Raw genomic sequence first — 19,798 nt, forward strand, 5'->3', positions numbered from 1 at the left:
AAAAAAAATTAATCGATACATTTCCTATTTTTCTCCGAGGTTCATTTCCTTCCAAAACTTGATAACTGTAAAACTTACAATGTTACAAATTAACTGATAGACCCTATGAGGGAAACAAGATGTAATTACGAATTAATTAATTGAAGGGACTAAGATAATTTGTTTTTCACTGTTTATCTTTTCTACTTGTTTAAACGTTTGATCAAGGGGCTTCTTTTAATGTTGACGATTTCTTGACGTGCAAGACATTGGGGCTCGTATGTTTGGCAATGGTTATACCATCGGGAACACTTCTCTTGGGTAATTTCTTAAATATTTTCTTGCGTATGTCTGACCGAACACTTATTTAAAGGACCCATGCAAAAATGTGTCAATGTAAACCTTGGAAATACATCTTTGTGTCACATTTAACCTTACTTTCAAGTTTTATTTTTCTATTTTGAAGGGTGTTTTTGGTGCCTTCTCTGTTTTTATGCTAATGCAAAGTTCCATATTCATGCCGTCGACGACCGGCCGGCCGGACCGTACCCGTACGTACGTACCCGCATATTAGCCTGGCCCTGTTGCGCAGAGACGGTGTCAAACTTAACTGTGTCAAAGACTGTGTATATGGAGATCAATGGGTACCATGTAATGGAGGGTTCCTACATGCTACGATTGCGCACTTTTTAGGCATCATATCAGCATATCCGTCACTCAAGGGACAAAATCACATCCGTCCACGAAAGGTTTGTTGAAGTGTTTTACTTAGTTTTATTACAGAAAAAGCAGGGTGTTAAGCAGTGCATGCCGAAGCAGAAGTTTCGATGTTCACACGGGCATGATGTACAAACAAACAAGCAATGCAGTTCACTTCAATGAGTTCATGCACAAACCTGTTATGTGGTGGCAGTGCGACTGCGAGTGAACGATTAGTTAGTGAAATAGGCCTAGTCAAAGTTTAAATTGTTTTGTCTATATTATTTTTTCCCAAACTCAACTGATCCTCATTACTGTATAAGGCCTAATGCATTAGAATGTAAGAAATATAATTTGGAAATAATTTAAAAAAAAAGGTTTCGAAATAATGTATGATGTATACCCAGCTAACTACAGACCGGTGTCTTTAACATGTGTTTTCTGCAAACTACTTGAGCATATAATTGATAGTAGTCTCATGAAACATCTTTCTGAGTAGAACATCCTTGCAGACAACCAGCATGCCTTCAGAAAAGCTAGATCTTGTGAATCACAACTTATTCTGACAACCCACGACCTTGCAAAAAACTTGGACCAAGGACATATGACAGATCATGGAGCTATAAAAAGTATGGCAGTTTTGGATTTCTCCAAGGATTTTGATGTCATGCCACACCATCGCTTGCTCGTAAAACTGGACTACTATGGAATTCGTTCTGACACCAAAAAATGGATCAACTCCTTCCTCACCAAAAGGTTCCAACGAGTTGTCGTAAATGGTAAAAAATCGAACTGGGTCCCCGTCCTTAGTGGTGCTCCGCACAAAGTCTCCAGTACCACCCGTTTATTTGCCGATGATTGTCTAGTGTACAGATCCATCCAGATACCAGATGACGTCCTCATGCTTCAAAAAGACCTGGATCCCATGGTAAACTGGGCCGAGACTTAGGGGATGAGATTTAATCCCAGGAAATGTACAACTATGCGCATCACTAGAAATAGATCACTAGGAAGTACATCTTACAACATGATGGGTGTACAGTTTAAACAGACCAGTGTCAGTATTTGGGTATATTCCTCCAAAAAGACCTCCGATGGAACAAGCAAGTCCAGCATGCATCTGCCAGGGCCACAAATATCCTGAATTTCATCAGAAGAAATTTTCATCATGCCTCATCCTCCATCAAAAAGAGGTTGTATTTTACCCTTGTTCGACCGCATCTTGACTACGTTACGGCAGCATGGGACCCTCACACTTCCAAGAACATCAAAGAACTAGAAAAAGTCCAGAAGAGAGCTGCAAGGTTCGTTTCAAATAGACGTGACACTAGCATCTCTGCTATCATGCAAGATCTGGATTGGACAACTTTGGAAGAAAGAAGAAAACAGCACCGCATCTTTTGTTTCTTTAAAATCCTGAATGGGCTAATGGACATCGACCATACCAAATACATCACCCCAAAAACTGGAAGATCACGAAGAGGACACAACAGACAGTTCCAACTCAACCAGGCCAGGATCGACCGACACATAGGCCTATGCATCTTCATTTTTTCTAACAACACTTAAAAATTGGAATGACCTCCCGGACTCGACGGTGGCGCTTAACAAACCAGACTCCTTCAAGAATGCACTTAGTGACAAAATCTAATCCTGACCACTCTCACTACACCACACCTCTAGTTTAAATTCCCTAGATGGAATATTTCGGAGCACCACCAACCAAGTACCAAGTACATATTTAGCAGCCTGTATGTGAATTGTGGACAGAACTTTAAAACAGTGTTTGTGTTTAAAACCCCGTAACTTGAAAAGTACATGAGTCATTTGGGAAAAAATTCCGTACTGGATCACCACTTTTGCAATTAATTTTCAAGCGCCAAAAGTTGCATCCTTTATGGTTATTTCCTCCACTTTCCCTCCTCTATTCTCACTCTCACCTTTCCTTTATTCTTCCTATTTATTAATCAGTCACTTACTTCATCGAGATTCGAAGCTCGGACTCTTGCTTGAAACACGAGACTTTTAACCGCTAGGCCGTGCACGATCGCTGTTGCAATGATCAATCTTTGGACGTATTTGAAGTATCCATTGAAATAAACTAAATATTCATGAGAAAATAAATATTCATAAATGACGTATTGCACTATCATTGGCCGGCTCATGCATTGTCATGGTTGTCAATGTCATGCGTATAACTTACCGCTGTCTTCCAGACACTTCAATCAGTTTTGACCGGCTGCTTCAACTTAGTTCTGCACGACGTGTCCATCCAAAATGTGCTCTAACAACGCATTTTTCCTAATTTTTGTTCGCATTGCCAAGGCTTCCTGTATTCCTCTTGGGTGAAATCACAAGGTGAGGTGAAAATTGATGTGTTTGGCGGCAGGTAAAGTGGTGATCCTGTATGGAATTTTTTCCGTGATGGGAATGATATTTGCACTAAAACTTAAAAGAAAGCTTATTAACTAGGCTTTCATATCCTAGATTTTAAAAGTACTACGTGCGGAACTTCATTACAAAACTGGTCCTGCTATTTGGGTTTCCCTTTTTTGACTCACCCTGTACATGTGACATAGCACGGTAATGGGCTAGGGCCAGGTAAACTATATTAATTGTAATGTTTAAAACTCACAAGAAGTTGAGTTTTTTGTGACATTTGGGAAAAACTGTTAGTCCATTTGCACAGGCATGCAATGCTTGAAAAACAAGTGCAGCACAAGATTTGTCAGCAACAAATGCCTCATGGTTTCCAACCAATAAAATTTGCCAAAAACATAGTTTGTACATTAAAAGTTCATACTGATGTTTTCAGGGCATGTTAGGTCAGTTTGTTAAATGTTGAATGTAGTTGATGTTTCCTACCTCCATGATTTAACCATGGAGCCATTTTTAGACAGCAGACTGTTTACATACATTAGGGCTGGCCTACATGTATGTGTCTAAAGCTCCCTTGGTAGAATAATTAATAGTAATACCAGTATGGCACGCACAGCCTGGTATTTGACAGATTGAAATCTCACTTCAGTCAATGTTCTTTCTTTCTTTATCAATCTAAAGATTGAATGCTGCGGTCAAACTATTAGCACAAACACAAGTTGTGCCCTATTGCACATTCTAATCATCTAATGTACATTAAATCATGGAAGAAAGGGTCCATTACACAGTGTTGAGTGGAAACACATGTATTGACATTGCCGTGTTGTTGTTTGTTACTATAGTGATACAAAGGTCAATTCATTTAACAATCGTATTCCCTTCATTGTATAAAAAGACTGCATGCCAAAGTTTCTTTTCAATTCATTGGCATGATTGATAACTGAAATGTATGGCCTTCTATTAAAGGATGATTCAAGTTTCTGAAGAGCCATAGCGACAAGATAATGGACATGAAAGTAGAATCTACCAGAAGTAAAAGGCAAGTATGAAAGCAACAACAAATCTAACTATTTAATTGAATGATCATGCTTAGGATTCCCTCCTTAGTTTTTCTCCCCTGTTTTTTTTTTAATTTGGAAGTTGGACTTGTTGGGGTGTTGGGGTGTTTGTTTGTTTGTTTGTTTAAAACTTCTCCCAGAAAAAAAGCAACAAAGGTTTTTTGAAATTTGGAACTTACCTTTAAACTCATAACAATTTAAGTAAGATTTGAGGCTTTGCATGGTGGAGATGAATGAAAGGTTTGTGGAAACACCATGCAGGAATAAATTTCTCAAACTAAAGAGAATGGTTCTAAAAAGAACCAGAGGTATTTAAGCTTGACGTCCGGTCAGTATGCTCTGACCGCCTTCATAACAATTGGATTGACAAAACCCTTCCCTCACCCTGCTTTCATAGGAAAATGTAGTGAACTTAAAGTAAAGGCCACAAACCATTTTTTTATTAAAAATGGGGATTCTAAACATTTTCATTGATTTATTTGATAATGGTATGTATATATGTGAAAGTCCATCACACATATTTTGTGATTAATTGAATGAGAGAATAAATGTGTGCTTAGCCAGTTTTAAATATATCTTTTGGTAAAAAGTCCAAAAAAATCAAAATTATAAATTTCCAATGATTCTCTCTATACAAAATGTAGATTTAGATTGATGTAAATTTTCCTTAAAAGTTGCAAAGCCTGATTTCATCATATCATGTTCTCCAGCTTGCATGAAGGACCATCAATCAAACTTTCTTTCTATAAGTTTCACAAAGATCAGTGCCGTCGTTTTGAAATGAGAAGCATTGTTTTGAAATACATATGCCCAGGGACAACTGTATTCATAACTTTTGGTATTTTTCATGATATCCACACCGTCTCGACTGTATCAATCAAGCAATGCATGCACGTTTAAAGTGTCTTTAAATTTAAAGTGGTTCCTATCCATTACGCTGTGCAGTAAACAATTGCATAAAAGCCTCCTTCACGAGTTGTTAATTAACAAATATAATCCTTTTTGCCGGCTCCCATTGGTCGATATCAAGACCCACGCCATGTCATGCTGAGTGACGCTAATGAGTATGCTAATGTGCCCGTCATCATTGTGTGCCGGGCTGAAATCAGTCAGCCGTAGGCGCTTTGCTAACCAATGCACATGGTTGGGTCGGCAAATAATTGTTTTGATCGTCTTCAAAATTTTCCTTATAGATGGTTCAAAGTGATCACTAGCGTCCGCAACAACAGATTAAGCTGAAATTCGGAATATACTTATATGATATAAGTGTTCAACTACTCCTGAAATATCAACTTCGGTAAATCCCTAGAAATTGGGATAAATTCATACATTTGGGGAAGTTTTCGAACGATTTCTTCCAGACTTAAAGGTCAGCTTTGACAGTAACCAGTATTGATGTTTCGGCATCGATGACGGCTTTTTTTTTTCACTGACATGAAGTTTAGAATTTCTTCTTCAGTAATGTAGTAACATTTCAATCATACCGAGCATATTTTCTGAGAAACACAACGTTCAAAAGGCCATTTCTTGGGGGTTCACGAATTTCGATGCTCTGTTACAGCGTCTTAGTACGTAATCAGATTAGTTTTCCCTTGACAACGACCGCCGCCTTGCCATAGCAACCATATGGCTGTATAATCGAAACAAGAACTTACCCTGGACTGCCACCCTCCCCCCTCCATCCATGAAAAAACTCTGGCATATTCACGCATGTACCCGGTATATCACAATGATTATTGTTTGCCGGTTGTTGTCTTGTTCCTTTCTGTGTATTTATCAGGAATTTCATTTCTACACAGGTGGAAAGTGCTATAGAAGAACTTCATCCCTACTAAGTGATAATCTAAATTCTAATCTTGGAGACAATTAACCTTCTGATAACCATTACATGTAGACCTGTCTCATTGGCATGATTGGGGATGAAATTCTTCTACAGCACTTACCACCTGTGTAAAAATGAAATTCCTGATATATTTCAGTGTTTGCTTTCATTGTGTTTAGGAGAGGAAGCAGTTTGCAAAACAGTCCCTGTGATATTGACCAAGCAACAGACTCATCAGATGTATCCCAATCTGGTTCAGGCCTTCTGTCTAGAAGACCCAAACAATCCAGGCATATGGTACGGTATGATAGGACTCTGCCAATCACTCCCTCCATTCATAAATACAGCAAGTCAAGAAAAAGGAGCCTCATGGCTTTGTCACAGTACCAATTTATCATGCACAGCTTGAAAAAAATACAAAATGAGGACAAGTATTAAATATTTGACATGTTTAGTCCAAACCAGATGCTTCTGGGCTAGAGCTTGAAATGGAGAAACAACCAAAAAAGCATGTGGAGTGCTTTTCAGATTTTGTTTGGAAATTGACAAACTCAACATTTAAAAAAAAAGTAATTTTGCCCCAAAGGGGATTGTTTGATTGATTTGAAGATGTGCATCAGCAAGAAATATATTTCTCTCACCTAATTCAACTACAGAGTTGCTGCAATTACTGAGTTTCAGTTAGCAGAATGTTGGCAAGCGAAAGTTATTTTCAAACATTAATCTGTCATTGTAAAGGGACAGATCTGTGTTTTCATATTTGAAATACACTGACTGTATATTGTACAAGTTGCCAAAAGGTGTTTTGACAGAACACAAATGTTCCATAGACTACATGCCTTGAAATATTGTTGACAAAAGTGTTGCATTGATGACATGTACATGTATTTAGTGTTAACCTTTTTTACTATTTCAGGCATCATCACCAGGCAGAGCCCATCATCAGAGAGCCCATCATCAGAGAGCCCATACAGCACCACAGCATCAAGAGGGTAGACTCAGCTCCAGCAGTTCAAGTTCATCACTTACAATTGACAGTGGAGAGGAAAGTAACCAATCTTCTGGCTCATCTTATCAAGGTCAGAAAACACAACACATTATATAAGTAGGGCTCATGCACAACAGGGGCGGGGGGGGGGGGGGGGGGGGGGGGGGGGGGGGGGGGATTTACCAAATTGCCCCTCTGGGGAAGTTAAAGTGCCCTCTCAAGATGAAAACAAAACTGGCCCTATAACTTTAGATAATTGCATTCAGTAACCATTTCCCAAAATGGTATAGAGAGTTTTGATTTGAACGAGGAATATGAAAACCAAGCCCCCAAACCCTAACATAATGAATGCGTAGTTTGCATATTGGCCGGTGTGAAGAACACCCCCTATTTTGGAAGATGGTACCAGCCCCCCCCCCCCCATTTTTTTATAGCATTCCTCGTAATTTGGAAATATAGTTCAATCATGTAACAAACTTATTTCCCATTTTGATTGTGATTGACGTTTGAAACTTCTTATTTTAACTCCGAGTACAAAAAACTTTGCGCGCACAACAGCGTTACATGTATGTTTATAGGCCATGCAAGTCGGTACAGACCGGTCCATGCACTCAAGTATCACGGCAACAATCTTCTGCCCCGTGGACTGTATTTAACTCTGTCTCGACGGTAGTATCGCATTGCAGATTTCAAGAAACCATACATGAGTTGGAAACTTATAAAAAAGTGCATTCAACCATCCTAGTTCCATGATTATCGGTCAATGCATTGCGAAGTTGCAATTCTTTTCATATTTCCAATATTTTTTTTCTTTACGAAATAAATTGATATCATTTCAACACCATTCTACACAAGAAACAATCAAATCATCCTGATTTTGGTATTTGTGCATGTAGCAGCAACCGGGTATGACGACCCATTGTTTGATCTATCTTGTCTGTGTATGTATTTTCCGTGTTCAAGAGTTCATTTTGAGATCGCACTACTCGTATTTGGAGTGATACATGCAGCGTGTTTCCCGAAATTTTCGACCGTAAAACGAGGTCTGTTGGCCGCGCACCACACATGCACAGTGCATCACACACTTCGGTGTTTTGGCCAGCTTCCCGTCTTGACTACTAGCGTTGTGCATACCGGTATGATGCGAGCGGCCTGAATTTTCCATTATTTTTTAAGAATTATCAACGTAAATATGTTGACAATAATTAAGGTAGATTTTATTCACTTTTTGTGGCCATTTTGTGTATAGCTTTCGTAGTGCAATGGAAATAGTTCAGGCTAAAACTTCACATATAATTGAATACCTCATTCAATCTGCATAACAAAAATTGGCCAAAGATTTTTTTTTTTTCGACCGACCGACCCTATTTTTGAAAGGCATGTAATCGGAAGCAGAATATTTTCTTTTTTTTTCCGGCCTTAGGCATAAGAGCCTTTCATTAGGCATATTTTGAGAATTAACCTAGAGACAACACTCGTCTTTGCAGTTGTTATGGATATTTCTGAATATTTGTACCACATTTGATATTATATTTAATCTCATTGCTGTGATAATACCAGGTACTCCAGTGTTTTAATTACGATCGTTCAATAATTTGGACCTTAAAGACTTGATATTAAGCAATCTTTACAGAACTATCCTTCAGGCGTAAGAGCCTTTAGCCATTCAATATACATAATTAAATAACCGCGAGATAACACTCGTCTAATACATCTGTTATAGCTGTTTCTGAATTTGTACCACATTTGATATTACTGTGTTGACTGCCAGATACGAAAAACCACAAAAAACATATTTAGCAAAAGTGGAAACGTACACCTGTGCTGTGCAAGACAACTCCTTCAGGCAAGGGGAGCAATGTTTGTTTCTTATAATTACTGTTTGAGACGTAGAACAACTCGTAGCAGAGCTGACATACTGACGAATAAGCGAAAACCCTGTTTCGAGTAATGCGCATTTGAAGTTGGACATTGTTTGGGGCGTCGTATTTCACCCTTAATGTTTTGATAATAACCCTTTTGGTGTATAATCGAAATAAAATAGGAACGTAGTATCCATCAGGTTACTTATTTAATCAGAGAAGATGTGCAATATGTTTTTATTTGAAGGTAAACATATTCGTCAGTTTGTCAAATTACAAAATCTCTAATAGCCGGTTGCTCTTCACACTGTTTGTATGCTATTCGTCAGTTTGTCAGATCGCGCGTGCACTGTATACAGCACACACGATCCAACAAACTGACGAATAGCATTTGTTGGTACTGTTGCGTTCCCTAATAGCAGTTCATGAAACATTTATTAGAGTCAACAATAATTCAATAAGTTGGAGGGAAACAGAGCTTTGGGGTGACAGTCACACATGTCAATACACTGATTTATTCATCTCTTCACTTTACATAACTTTGTTAGATTTCATCAACCTATAGGTTTCTCTTTTTGGTAGTCTTTGGTAGCGTTATAGAGATAACAGGTTGGCGTCTACAAAGTCTATACATGTACTATGTACTATGGCAAAACCATGTCAACCAATATGAACTGAGTGGGCACCGGCACGGTACGGGTTATCGACGGTCAGACCGAAGCGGGAGCGGTCCGCTACGGTGACCGGGGAGGCAACGGCAACTGGACGGGGCCAGCAAGTGTACCAGGCCACACTACAGTTCGAACCAAAGTGTGCATGTGGCGTATTGGGTATCCAAGGTCAATCGAGGCACTATGCGCCAAGGATAGTGTTTATGACAAGACCGGGTTAGCATAGCTGAACTACGGGGGAATGGCTACGGGGAGCCGGCTGGCCACAGCGGGAGCGGTCCGCTGTGGTGACGGGGATGAACTAGCTCTGGCTGGGCTAGAACACCAGACAACCGCACAACATGTTCAAGCTAAGACTAGCAGTCCAATGGCCATTCGAAACCGCACAGCACCATTGGGACTAGTGTATTACTATTTCACCAGCTTCTACACACTCCGCGAGGGATCTAGGAGAAGGATGCTTCATAATAACACTAGTACTAGTGATTGCACTATTACTTCACCGCGCCTCAACCACCAAGGGAGGCCGATGCTTCGTAGTGACAAGAGTCGCACAACAATCGGTCTGTCAGAGTCGAGTTCGTTGCACATCATACTAGTTACCGCACAACATATAAGTTTGCCGCACAACGTTGGGTTTAGGGTTCGTTCGCTCTACATTGGTTTCGTGGTTCGCCGCACTGCCGAAAGTGAGGAAAACCTCCGGTATTTATAGGCAGTAGAAGTCTCGGGATTAAATAATGCATGAGCACTGATTTAGGAATTAACCAATAGTAATCTTCCATGTCTAAGGGTCACATGACTAGTCACATGATTTACTAAGAGTGCCTAGTGCAAGAGACTAGAAACGTGTGCATTTACATAAGGGTAAACATGGAGAGAGAAGTGTGCAAATACAGAGAGAGATGTGTGCAAATAGTTAGACCAGAGTGCAAAAGTGTTAACACAACATCTTGAGCAACCTTGATGGAGTGAGTGACAAGCTAAAAGGTTACTGTGTCACAGGTTATTGACACCGCAGGATGTCTTACCACGCCCAGCTACGCGACCACGCAAGGGTAACATTCCATTCCCTCGAGCTAAGTACGGGACTGGAAAACTGGACCGAGAACTCCAGTTAGTGTTCATGGGTAACACACGGGGGAGAGAAACGCTCCGTGCCGCTGAGCAGTCTCTCGGAGAACGCCAAAGCACGCATGCAATGGGGAAAGGAACTTAGCTCGCTGGGGCGAAGGGAGGTGTGGTCAGTCGCGCACATGTACATCGCTACATGAATAATGCATACAGTAGCGCGCGTGGTATTGCATCATGCGCTGTGCTTGGTAAGAGACCCTGGGAATAAAAGTGCAAGTTGGCAATTTACGATAATTAGGTAAAATAAGGGAACAACAAAAGACAACAATAAGATTGTGTACTTCATGGACAGAGTGATCCAGAGGGCGCTAGATTTCCATAATCAAGCATTCTGGGTTCGTAACAGTACTTTGAATGCACACCTTACATTAGCTGGTTACCAGCGAAATTCCGTATTCGTCACTATGTCAAATTACGGATTTGTTATTATGATTGATTCGCTACAGGCGGGGCTCCGAATCTCAAAATCCAGGCAAGAATTAAGAATTTTGGCATACATGTAAATACTTGAGAGAGCAACCTTTAAAAACCACAAAAATAACAAAATCTCAAAAGTGCCAAAATGGTCGATTCGCTGGTATGTCAGCTCTGCGACGAACTTTGACTATACAACAAAACTTGACAATTGCCGGTGTTAAAAATTCTGTGTTGTCGTTGCTGCTCGTAAGCGTTAACTGATCTAGCTTCAATCCAAGCGTGTACACGTGCATGTGCCAAAGGATCTGGATCTTTTTTCATTGTACACTGAAATTATGCGCCATATCAGGTAGTGAAGTTTCTGTACCTGGGCAGCCTGGTAACATGGAATGGATTGGGATAGCAAAGATAGCCTACAGGAGAATGGAAAATGCTCTGGCATGACGGAATGTTATGATGACAACACAACTGCGGCTGCTTAAATGCTACATAGGGTCAGTGCTGCTCTATGGATACAAAGCGTTGACTGTCAGTAGAGTGATGCAAGCATGACTGGAGATTGCTGAAATGTGGTTTTTGAGAAAAACGCTGCAAATTTTGTTGGTGGAGAAAGTCTGAAATGAGACAATTTGGAACGTGCCGAGACAACCCGGAAGCTTATGGAGACACAGCAAGTGTGCTTTTTGGGTTATGTGCAAAGAAAATGTCAAGTGGAACACCTGGCCTTGATGGGAAAAATCGCAGGAAAGTGAGCATGGGGACGACAGCGTTGCACACTTCCGACCTGGATGACATGAGCTACCGGTGTTAATATGCTGGATGTCATTAAGAGATGTGTGAACTGAGAAAAGGGTCTGGTCGTCCCCAACACTAGAATCTGACATGGCATTCAGATGGATTGATTGATTGATATCCACTTCAACAAAAGTCGATTATAAACTCGGGGCTTTCACTTTCCAATAAGGAGGTGTATCAGTCACAATGAAGACAAACTTTGCAGTGGACGGTAAAACATCTTGCCTGTTCATCGATCTTCAGATATAGATTGTCAGTAAATTTCAAAAACTATTTTTAGTAAAAAAGGAAGTAAAAAAAGATTCCATTGCGTGCTGCTTCTCTGTTGCTGCTCATCAGTTATTAGACAAGTGTATTTTCTTTACTATGATTTTTTTGCTTGCTAATTGAATATTACTCTTTTTTCCCCATCCAGGGAAACGCCCCAGCACTGGAACCTATTCCTGTCATATTTCTTGCCGAGTATCTCCAGACAAGCCAGGCCATTTTGAGTATCTCCGACCCTACTCTGTCTTCCGTTCCCCACTGAAGCGATCTAGGAGTGTTCCTATAAGTTTCAGTGAAAGTTACCGTTTGCAGCACCCCGACTTGAGTAAAGGCCAGAAGACCTATTTGTGGCACACTGCAGCAGTATACAGTATGACCAACATGAAGGCATTACAGGAGAGGCGCTATAAGCAGTTATTACAACACCAAGTAGATATTGGTAAGAAAGTTAAACAGTGATTAGGATGTAACTAATGTCAGGATGGATTATTGTTCCTCATAAATGTAAGGAGCCAAAAGATCTTCTTGGCCAATACTCCATCACATCATAGAAGTACAAGTACACATGGCAAGCTACACAGTATCCAAATTGAAATTCCCAAAGTGTTAACCTCAGGTCAACCAGGCATTCAAAAGTTTTATAGCGCACAGACATTTCCAGAACGGCAGAAAGCCAGAAATGTTTCTAGATTTGTTTTTCTTTTTTTCCCACCGCGGATGTGAAACACGCTGCGGGCTTTAGCTGCTAATGTTGGTTGGTGGGTGGGTTGGTTGCAGGGGCGTAAATCCCAGGGGGGGGGGGGGTATATATCCCCCACTTTTTGACCGGGGGATGGGATATTAAATCACCCCCCCCCCCCACTTGTTTGTGATGAGAAAAATAAATGCGTATTTTGAGGTATTTTCTGAACGTCCTAACAACTGAAAGGTATTCAATCGGACGAAAAAGTTGAGAAACATCCCCCCCCCCCACTTGCAGGCACAGATTTACGCCACTGGTTGGTTGGTTGGTGAACACTTTACTCGGCCATATATTGTATTCATGCAGCTCGAGTGTTACAGCTTTGCATTCGAAGACCGGTTTTGCAAACACTGATGCACATGCGCCTAATTTGAATATTTTTGCATATTAGATCATTTGTTTTCTGTACTCTCACGGTATTGGTACGGGTGCATGCACCGATGGTGCCGTAAGCCGTCTTCACACATTACCTGGCCGCCGTGGATTGTACCACTTGATACTTGTTTGTTTTTTGTTTTGGAAGGGGGCTATTTACATTTTTAAGAGGTTACAAAATAAAGGCAACATGGTATATTTTGGCCCTTACATGTTAACTACATTTTGTAATATTGACTTTCTATCTGATATTGACTGCATTATCTTTCAATTAGCCAATCATTTATCCAGAATGCTTCATATATAATTGCATTCTTCTTGTAGAGGTTAATTAAATACCAATTTTTTTCATTCCTGTTGTCAACATCGAATAGTTTATGCATCAGTTGCAAACCACAGACAATACATCCTGCAGTTTGTCCTTGAGGGGAGTGGCTTGTGCCTTGTGCCAACAGAAATTATTTATCGTACCACATTACCAATATACATGTGATCAGTCAAAGCTTTACATGTATTTAATTTGTATGGTTACATCTCATCCTTTCAATTACTTTGCAGGTTTTCATACTCAAGAAGAATGTGATCGATACCTTAATTACCTGCTTGGCTCACGTAAACACCAGTACATGGCTGACCCAAGGGTATGGAGGGAACCACCCAAAATACCTGTACGGCCCAAATATTTTCATCATCCCCCACCGTCCAAGAGCCAGTCACCTCGAGACTACCGCTTCTTCCCTAGAGGATATGAAGGGTCTACAAAAGATGTAAGTGATGATGACAAAGACAAGACAGAAGACACTGAGAAGTATGAATATCAAGCCAAGGACAAAGGTCAAGCTGACAATTTGAATCAGGGCAAGGACAGACCAACTGATGAGGAAAGAAGCCATACAGATGAGGCAGGTCAACTTGATGGTACAGAGAAAGCCGTTGATGAGAACAAGAAAGATGACATGCACCGTGAAGGTCAAGATTCACATTCAGTTTCAGATGATGAGCAAAGTCTGTCTGAATCCATGCAAGGGGTGTCTCTGTTCTATGATCCGAAACGGAAGACCACAGTTACACGGGGACAGAAAGCGAATCAGGAGGAGTCAGGAAAAGAGAATGCTAACTTGGAGGGCAGTCAGAAATCCCTAAAGATAAGTCATCAAAATTGTTTCTGGGGATCTCTCTGATGTCACCTGTGGCATGTTGACATTTCAGGTGCAAGTGACACTCTTGAGGCATGTGCATAAGTGTATTAAAATAGGAGGATTCAGGAGATTTAGGCTCCATAACATTACAGTTGCATACTCTGGATTTCTTCTGCCATGTGTGTGGTTACTAAAAGTAAAAAAAAAAAAAGTTTGTCATCCATACCCATGCAATGCAAATGTCCAAGATGTTTACTCACCTAACTTTGACCTGGTAACCCCAGAAGTAAAGGTCATGGTACTTCTTTTACCCAACAAGGAATGGTATATCAGATTACAGAGTGTAAACAGAACACAGCGGGAACTTTTTTTCACAGGTTTTAATTGAAAGATGATCTTGAATGAACTAAAATCATATGTAACTTGATACCCGATGTTGTCATCTTGATGTCACAGTAATAACTAATATGAACACCTCACGATCAAAGGTTGAAGAAAATTATTGTATGGAGGGGAAACAAGAGTGAAAAAAAAGAAAAAATTGTACAGAAACAAAGGGTGATCGGAGATCCGCTTGATCAGCCAGGAGTGGCCCTTTATTTTGTATACCTTCTTGGCAAAACAGCTGCCAGTCATTAATATATAAAATGACTACTAATGCTGTACCGTTTTAACTGTTTGATAAGTATAAACAGTTTTTAAACTGAAACTTGAACTTGCCCATATATACTATTAAGTGAGCCTCGTCTGTTTCACCATGGGATTGATCACCTAGAGTTTAAATGTCTTGCACTGATAAGGAGGAGGATAGATGACGCTAATTACCCATCCACTCATTAATGAATTGGATACTTCAGCCAGTGTCTCTGGTAGGCCCATTGCGTAAGCATCATCAAACCATTTGGTTAAGAGCTGACTGACACTGATTAGCTAATAAGGGCTGACTGTGCAAAGGAATGCAAACAGAGTTTATTACAAAATGTATTACCTTATAATAGAGCCAGATCCAGTACAGGCATTCTCAGCAGCCACAATGCAGACTTTTGTCCCAAGCTAACTTCTAAACACAGCTAGACTAGGTCAGAGTGTTGGCCCAGTCATATCAACACGAAGCATTCTTTCATACTGTTCACTGCTCACAGAGTAGAACATCGTTTACAAGAAATTCTTTGAAATAGGCAGCCGTTTTCCAAGCAGCCCGGCATCTCCAAGAACGGTTCATGCAGCTATACATTCTTTTGCACTGACATGCATGGGCGTCGCCAGGATTTTTTCTAGAGGGGGGCAAATTTTTTTTTTTGCCAAAAAATGCTTGTATTTCTCAACACATTCTCGATTTATCAGTTTTAGAGGGGGGCAGGGACATTTTGCCCCTCCCCCCAACTCATTAAATTTACACCACTTTGTCTTCGCGCCTCTTTTTCTTTTCTTTTTTTTCTTTTTTTTTTCTTCCTTTTTGTTTGTTTGTTTTTTTTTGCTTTTCCAGGGGGGGGGGGGCAAGTGCCCCCCCTTGCCCCCCCCTCGCGACGCCCATGCTGACATGCATTTCTACATAATGCTAGGTTCACACATTCCTGAATTAATACTCGATCTATCCCGAATAAAAATTCTTGATGGGATCGGGAGAAATTACCCCCCATTCGTTGTTTGTAAGAAGAACTTAAGAATGAAACAGAAATAATCAAAAGCTAGGTGGGAATTGGAAGCCAAATCATTGCGATTAGTACAGAATAAAACCCAATTGTAGCGATTTTGTCAAGAATAATATATGAATCAGTGCTGTAGTACTCGTACTCGGTACTCGTACTTGAGTACTTTTTTGTCAAAGTACTCGTAATTGAAATGATGTACAGTACTCATACTCGGGCAGCAAAATACTCGTACTCGACATATCGAAATATTCGAATAGCAGTACCTTATTTTATCGATACTTTCAGTTTGAAATGGTTGATTGGCTTGTGGAGAAATCAAAGTTTCCTGATTTTCCTCTGTGCACGTCTGGACAAACACATTTAACAGCCAGCCGTGAGGTCTGTTTATTGGTCTGACTGGCCTGGGCCAATAATACACCATGAACCATTTGCTGTATGGCCGTATTAGGAAAAAGAAGTACCCATACTCATGCTCGGAAGTACAAATACTTGTACTCGTACTCGGAAGTCCAAGTACTCGTACTCGGAGACCTGTACTTGTAATCGGAGGTACAAGTATTCGTACTCGTACTCGGCAACCTAAGTACAGTGTACTCGACAGTACTTGGTACTCGGCAAAAAAGTACTTGAATACAACACTGATATGAATTATTCCAGAATCATCCAGAATGACCCAGAATTATACTAATTTCATTACAAATTGATCAGAACATGCGGGAATCATCCAGAATGAGGCCTAATCCAGGCGATCCCGTTATTTAAACCAATCCCGACAACCTGACTAGACAAGCGATCATCGTCAATCAGTTCCAGTTTGCCAAACAGCGTAGATCTTCACATCATTCAGGGACTATTCTGGATCAATTCATATTAAATTGTGCTTGATTCTTGCTATTTTTAATAAAATCTTCGGAAAAACTGGATAACTCAGCATTATTTGTGATTCATTCTTATTTATTCTTAACAAAATCTTAGTGTTTTGGTAGTTATTCTTATACTATTCGTCTATTCTTGGTACATTCGTAATGATTCGGCATTATTCTGGACTGTTACCACCAAGAATAACTGTAGAAAACTTGTAAGAATCAATGCTGTAAGAATATCTAGAATTAGTTATGAATACAAGAAGAAACCAAGAATTCAAATTCTGACAATTTTGAACATGTCAAAAATTGTTGGGGCGCTTTCCGATCTTTCACTGAACTAACAGAATCATTCCTGAGGCAGCCAAGAACTATTCCCTGATTTACTCAAGAATTGTTATTCGCGGCGGTTCGGCTTAAAAAATGGGGATGTGTGAACCTAGTATTACCATTGAGTCAACCGCTGAAACATCTATGTGGCAGCTGACATCTCAAATCAATATAATTATTACAATAGTGCCTTTTATGAATACTTATAATTCACTTTCTCTGCACAGCCATATTCTACTTTTGTATATTATTCTGCAATGCTGAAATACACTGGTATGTGTTGCCTCAGGAAGCATACATGTAACTGAAAGCGTCTTCATAAAACATTTCAAAATGTTTTACATTTTTTGGGCACTGTTTATATGCAGTCTAACTTTGTTATATTGTGGTCTTTTGGAAGATCCTGCAGCATTTGCGGATGGTTCATTGCACAAATGCACCCGTGCACATAATTCATTAAATGAAGCTTTCACTTCAGGAAATAAAAACAATTCAAGGAGACTAGGTTTTGATTTGTGTTGAACAATAAAGATTGACAACAATATTTGTTGATCTCAGCCAGAAAAAAAAAAGGAGTGTTAAAATCTAGACTAGAATTCTGTTTTATGCCATTTAAATAAGCTGTTAATATTTGTATATTTTTGTAAACATTTGGTGGATGAGAATATTTGTTACCTAACTATTTTTTGGCAAACTAAAATGTGACCCGCTCTGCAAAAATGAGTCTGATGTCGCATAGCTTGAATTCCAGCTTTCACCACTTTTAAATGGAAACAGTGAAAATTTTTCTCAAAATTTTGATTTTTGTTTTTGTTTTATTTTGGTTGTTTGATAGTTTTAGTTCAGATATCTTACACAGAAATTTAAATATTGTAAGAAAAAGACTAACAAATTCATGATTTTTGGTGCTTTTCTTGGTTAGTTACAGTGTATTTGTAATTTTTAAACCCTTTTTTCTTCATTGAGACATTTCTTGCTTTGCAAAAACTTGACAGAATTAAAAAAGGCACAAGAGTGCAACCAAACGCCCTAGAGAGGCCCATGATATACCAAATGAAAGCTTATTTCATTCCCATTTTATTAATGTAGTTAACTCAAAATGTCAGTTTTGCCACAACAGACTCATTTTTGTGGAGCGGGTCACAAATAAGAAACATACATGTACAACATATTTTTGTAATTGTATTTTTACTAACAAATGATGGATTTTAGACAAATTAAAGTTTGCATTAGAACTTGCAAAGAGCTGTTTGGAGGGACACCTTGTATTCTTAGATTATTCAATTAAATTTACAAGATTTAATTTTCCAACTGATTTTTTTTTAATTCTTCACAAGCTGTTTTGATGTAATGGCATGATTAGCTTATTTTTTCATTTTGTTTGTTAAAAGAATTCTTGAATTTGAAATAGTTGTTTTGTTTTGTAATTTGGTGTTTTTATTGAAGCTTAAAATTGGGATTCAGTCACCATGGTCATAATAGTGAAGTTTCTGTTGCGTGTAAAAAAATAAATAAAATAGTCTTACAATCTGGAGGGTTTATATTAAATATACTTTAAATAATTATTTAAAATGCCTGATTTGTTGTGCATTTTCTGAAAAAAATTTACTCCCAACAACATAGTGAACCAGTCCAAAAAAACCCCAAGATTTTAGACACGTCGTTATTCAAGGCCTCCAAAAGTGATGTCAAATATTTGGAACATAACTACATGTCTATATAGCCTTGTCTTCATTAGTTCACACAGATACATAACTAACTCTGTACTGGGCCAAACCCTTCACAGTACACATAAGTTAGTCCCAGGGGTTTGAAATCTCAGCTTTAAAGATGATTTTAGTGCTTCAAAGCTCACTTTTTTTTTTTTTTTTACCTTTTTCAGGTGTTTTCAGCTATTTGTATCAGTGGTCACTCACACCCCGGTAGTCTCAGGGGAGAAAATCCAGGGGGAATGGGGGTATATATCACCACACACTTTTGATTAACCTGCCACATTTTCCAAAAATCTTGAACACCAATTGACCAGGACAGTGCTGCAAATTCGAAAAAAAGGGGGGGTAGTCCGATATCACCGTTGTCCACGGAGCCCTATCTCCAGTCCAACGTAGATATATCTAAGAATGCAAATTTATGCGACCCAACGCGCCAGCCAAACAGAGTTGACTTTACTAAATTGCGACGTGATATTCCCAAATCTGGCCTAAGATTGTGATTTGTCGATTCATATGCAGTGTTTTTGAATAACACAGCCGGGCGCGAATAGATCTACAAAACCTAGACACATCCGTGACTGGCCAGCTCTATTATTGCTTGGCATATCACATAACATATCGTTACAGAGTGCATGACCGCAGACTGTTTTGCTCAATTCACAGCGTAAAAAAAAAAGAATAGATGCCGTGTCTAGGTTTTATTTATAGATATACATGACAAGACCGGATATAGAAAGTGCCCGCTGAATGGTCAAAATGTTGAGGTCAAGATGCAGTCTTTTTTGTATAATTAATCACCTCAAATAAAATAGGACCTTGCAAAATGGACTGGGGGGGGAGCTACTGGAATGCACACCGTGTTACAATGTACATTTTATACAGCAACAATGAAATACATGTTCACTGGCAGTAAG

At 39.4% G+C, this 19,798-nt stretch overlaps 1 protein-coding gene across 4 annotated transcripts; it reads left to right on the forward strand.

Annotated features, from left to right (window-relative positions):
- The first annotated feature begins 537 nt into the window (after positions 1–537).
- On the forward strand, positions 538–15,042 carry LOC119726954. Of its 4 annotated transcripts, none has more exons than XM_038198799.1 (6): positions 538–728; positions 4,024–4,096; positions 6,117–6,234; positions 6,854–7,016; positions 12,220–12,510; positions 13,747–15,042. In XM_038198799.1, the coding sequence occupies exons 2-6, from the start codon at positions 4,062–4,064 to the stop codon at positions 14,367–14,369; spliced, it is 1,230 nt and encodes a 409-aa protein (XP_038054727.1). In that variant the 5' UTR covers positions 538–728; positions 4,024–4,061; the 3' UTR covers positions 14,370–15,042. The 4 variants fall into 4 exon arrangements, with proteins under 4 accessions (XP_038054727.1, XP_038054729.1, XP_038054730.1 ...); XM_038198801.1 differs by lacking the exon at positions 538–728 and adding an exon at positions 828–914; XM_038198802.1 differs by lacking the exon at positions 538–728 and adding an exon at positions 998–1,018.
- The last annotated feature ends 4,756 nt before the right edge of the window (positions 15,043–19,798 follow it).

The sequence above is a fragment of the Patiria miniata genome, unplaced genomic scaffold (assembly GCF_015706575.1).
Source record: "Patiria miniata isolate m_02_andy unplaced genomic scaffold, ASM1570657v1 HiC_scaffold_2, whole genome shotgun sequence".
In the NCBI taxonomy this organism is placed as follows: Eukaryota; Metazoa; Echinodermata; class Asteroidea; order Valvatida; family Asterinidae; genus Patiria; species Patiria miniata.

Bases quoted from the DNA above. Each gene is read 5' to 3' on its own strand.
- LOC119726954 (XM_038198799.1), top strand. From the start codon at position 4,062: ATGGACATGAAAGTAGAATCTACCAGAAGTAAAAG. The intron at 6,235-6,853 runs GTACGGTATGAT...TTACTATTTCAG, and splicing joins CCAAACAATCCAGGCATATG to GCATCATCACCAGGCAGAGC. The intron at 7,017-12,219 runs GTCAGAAAACAC...TTCCCCATCCAG, and splicing joins TTCTGGCTCATCTTATCAAG to GGAAACGCCCCAGCACTGGA.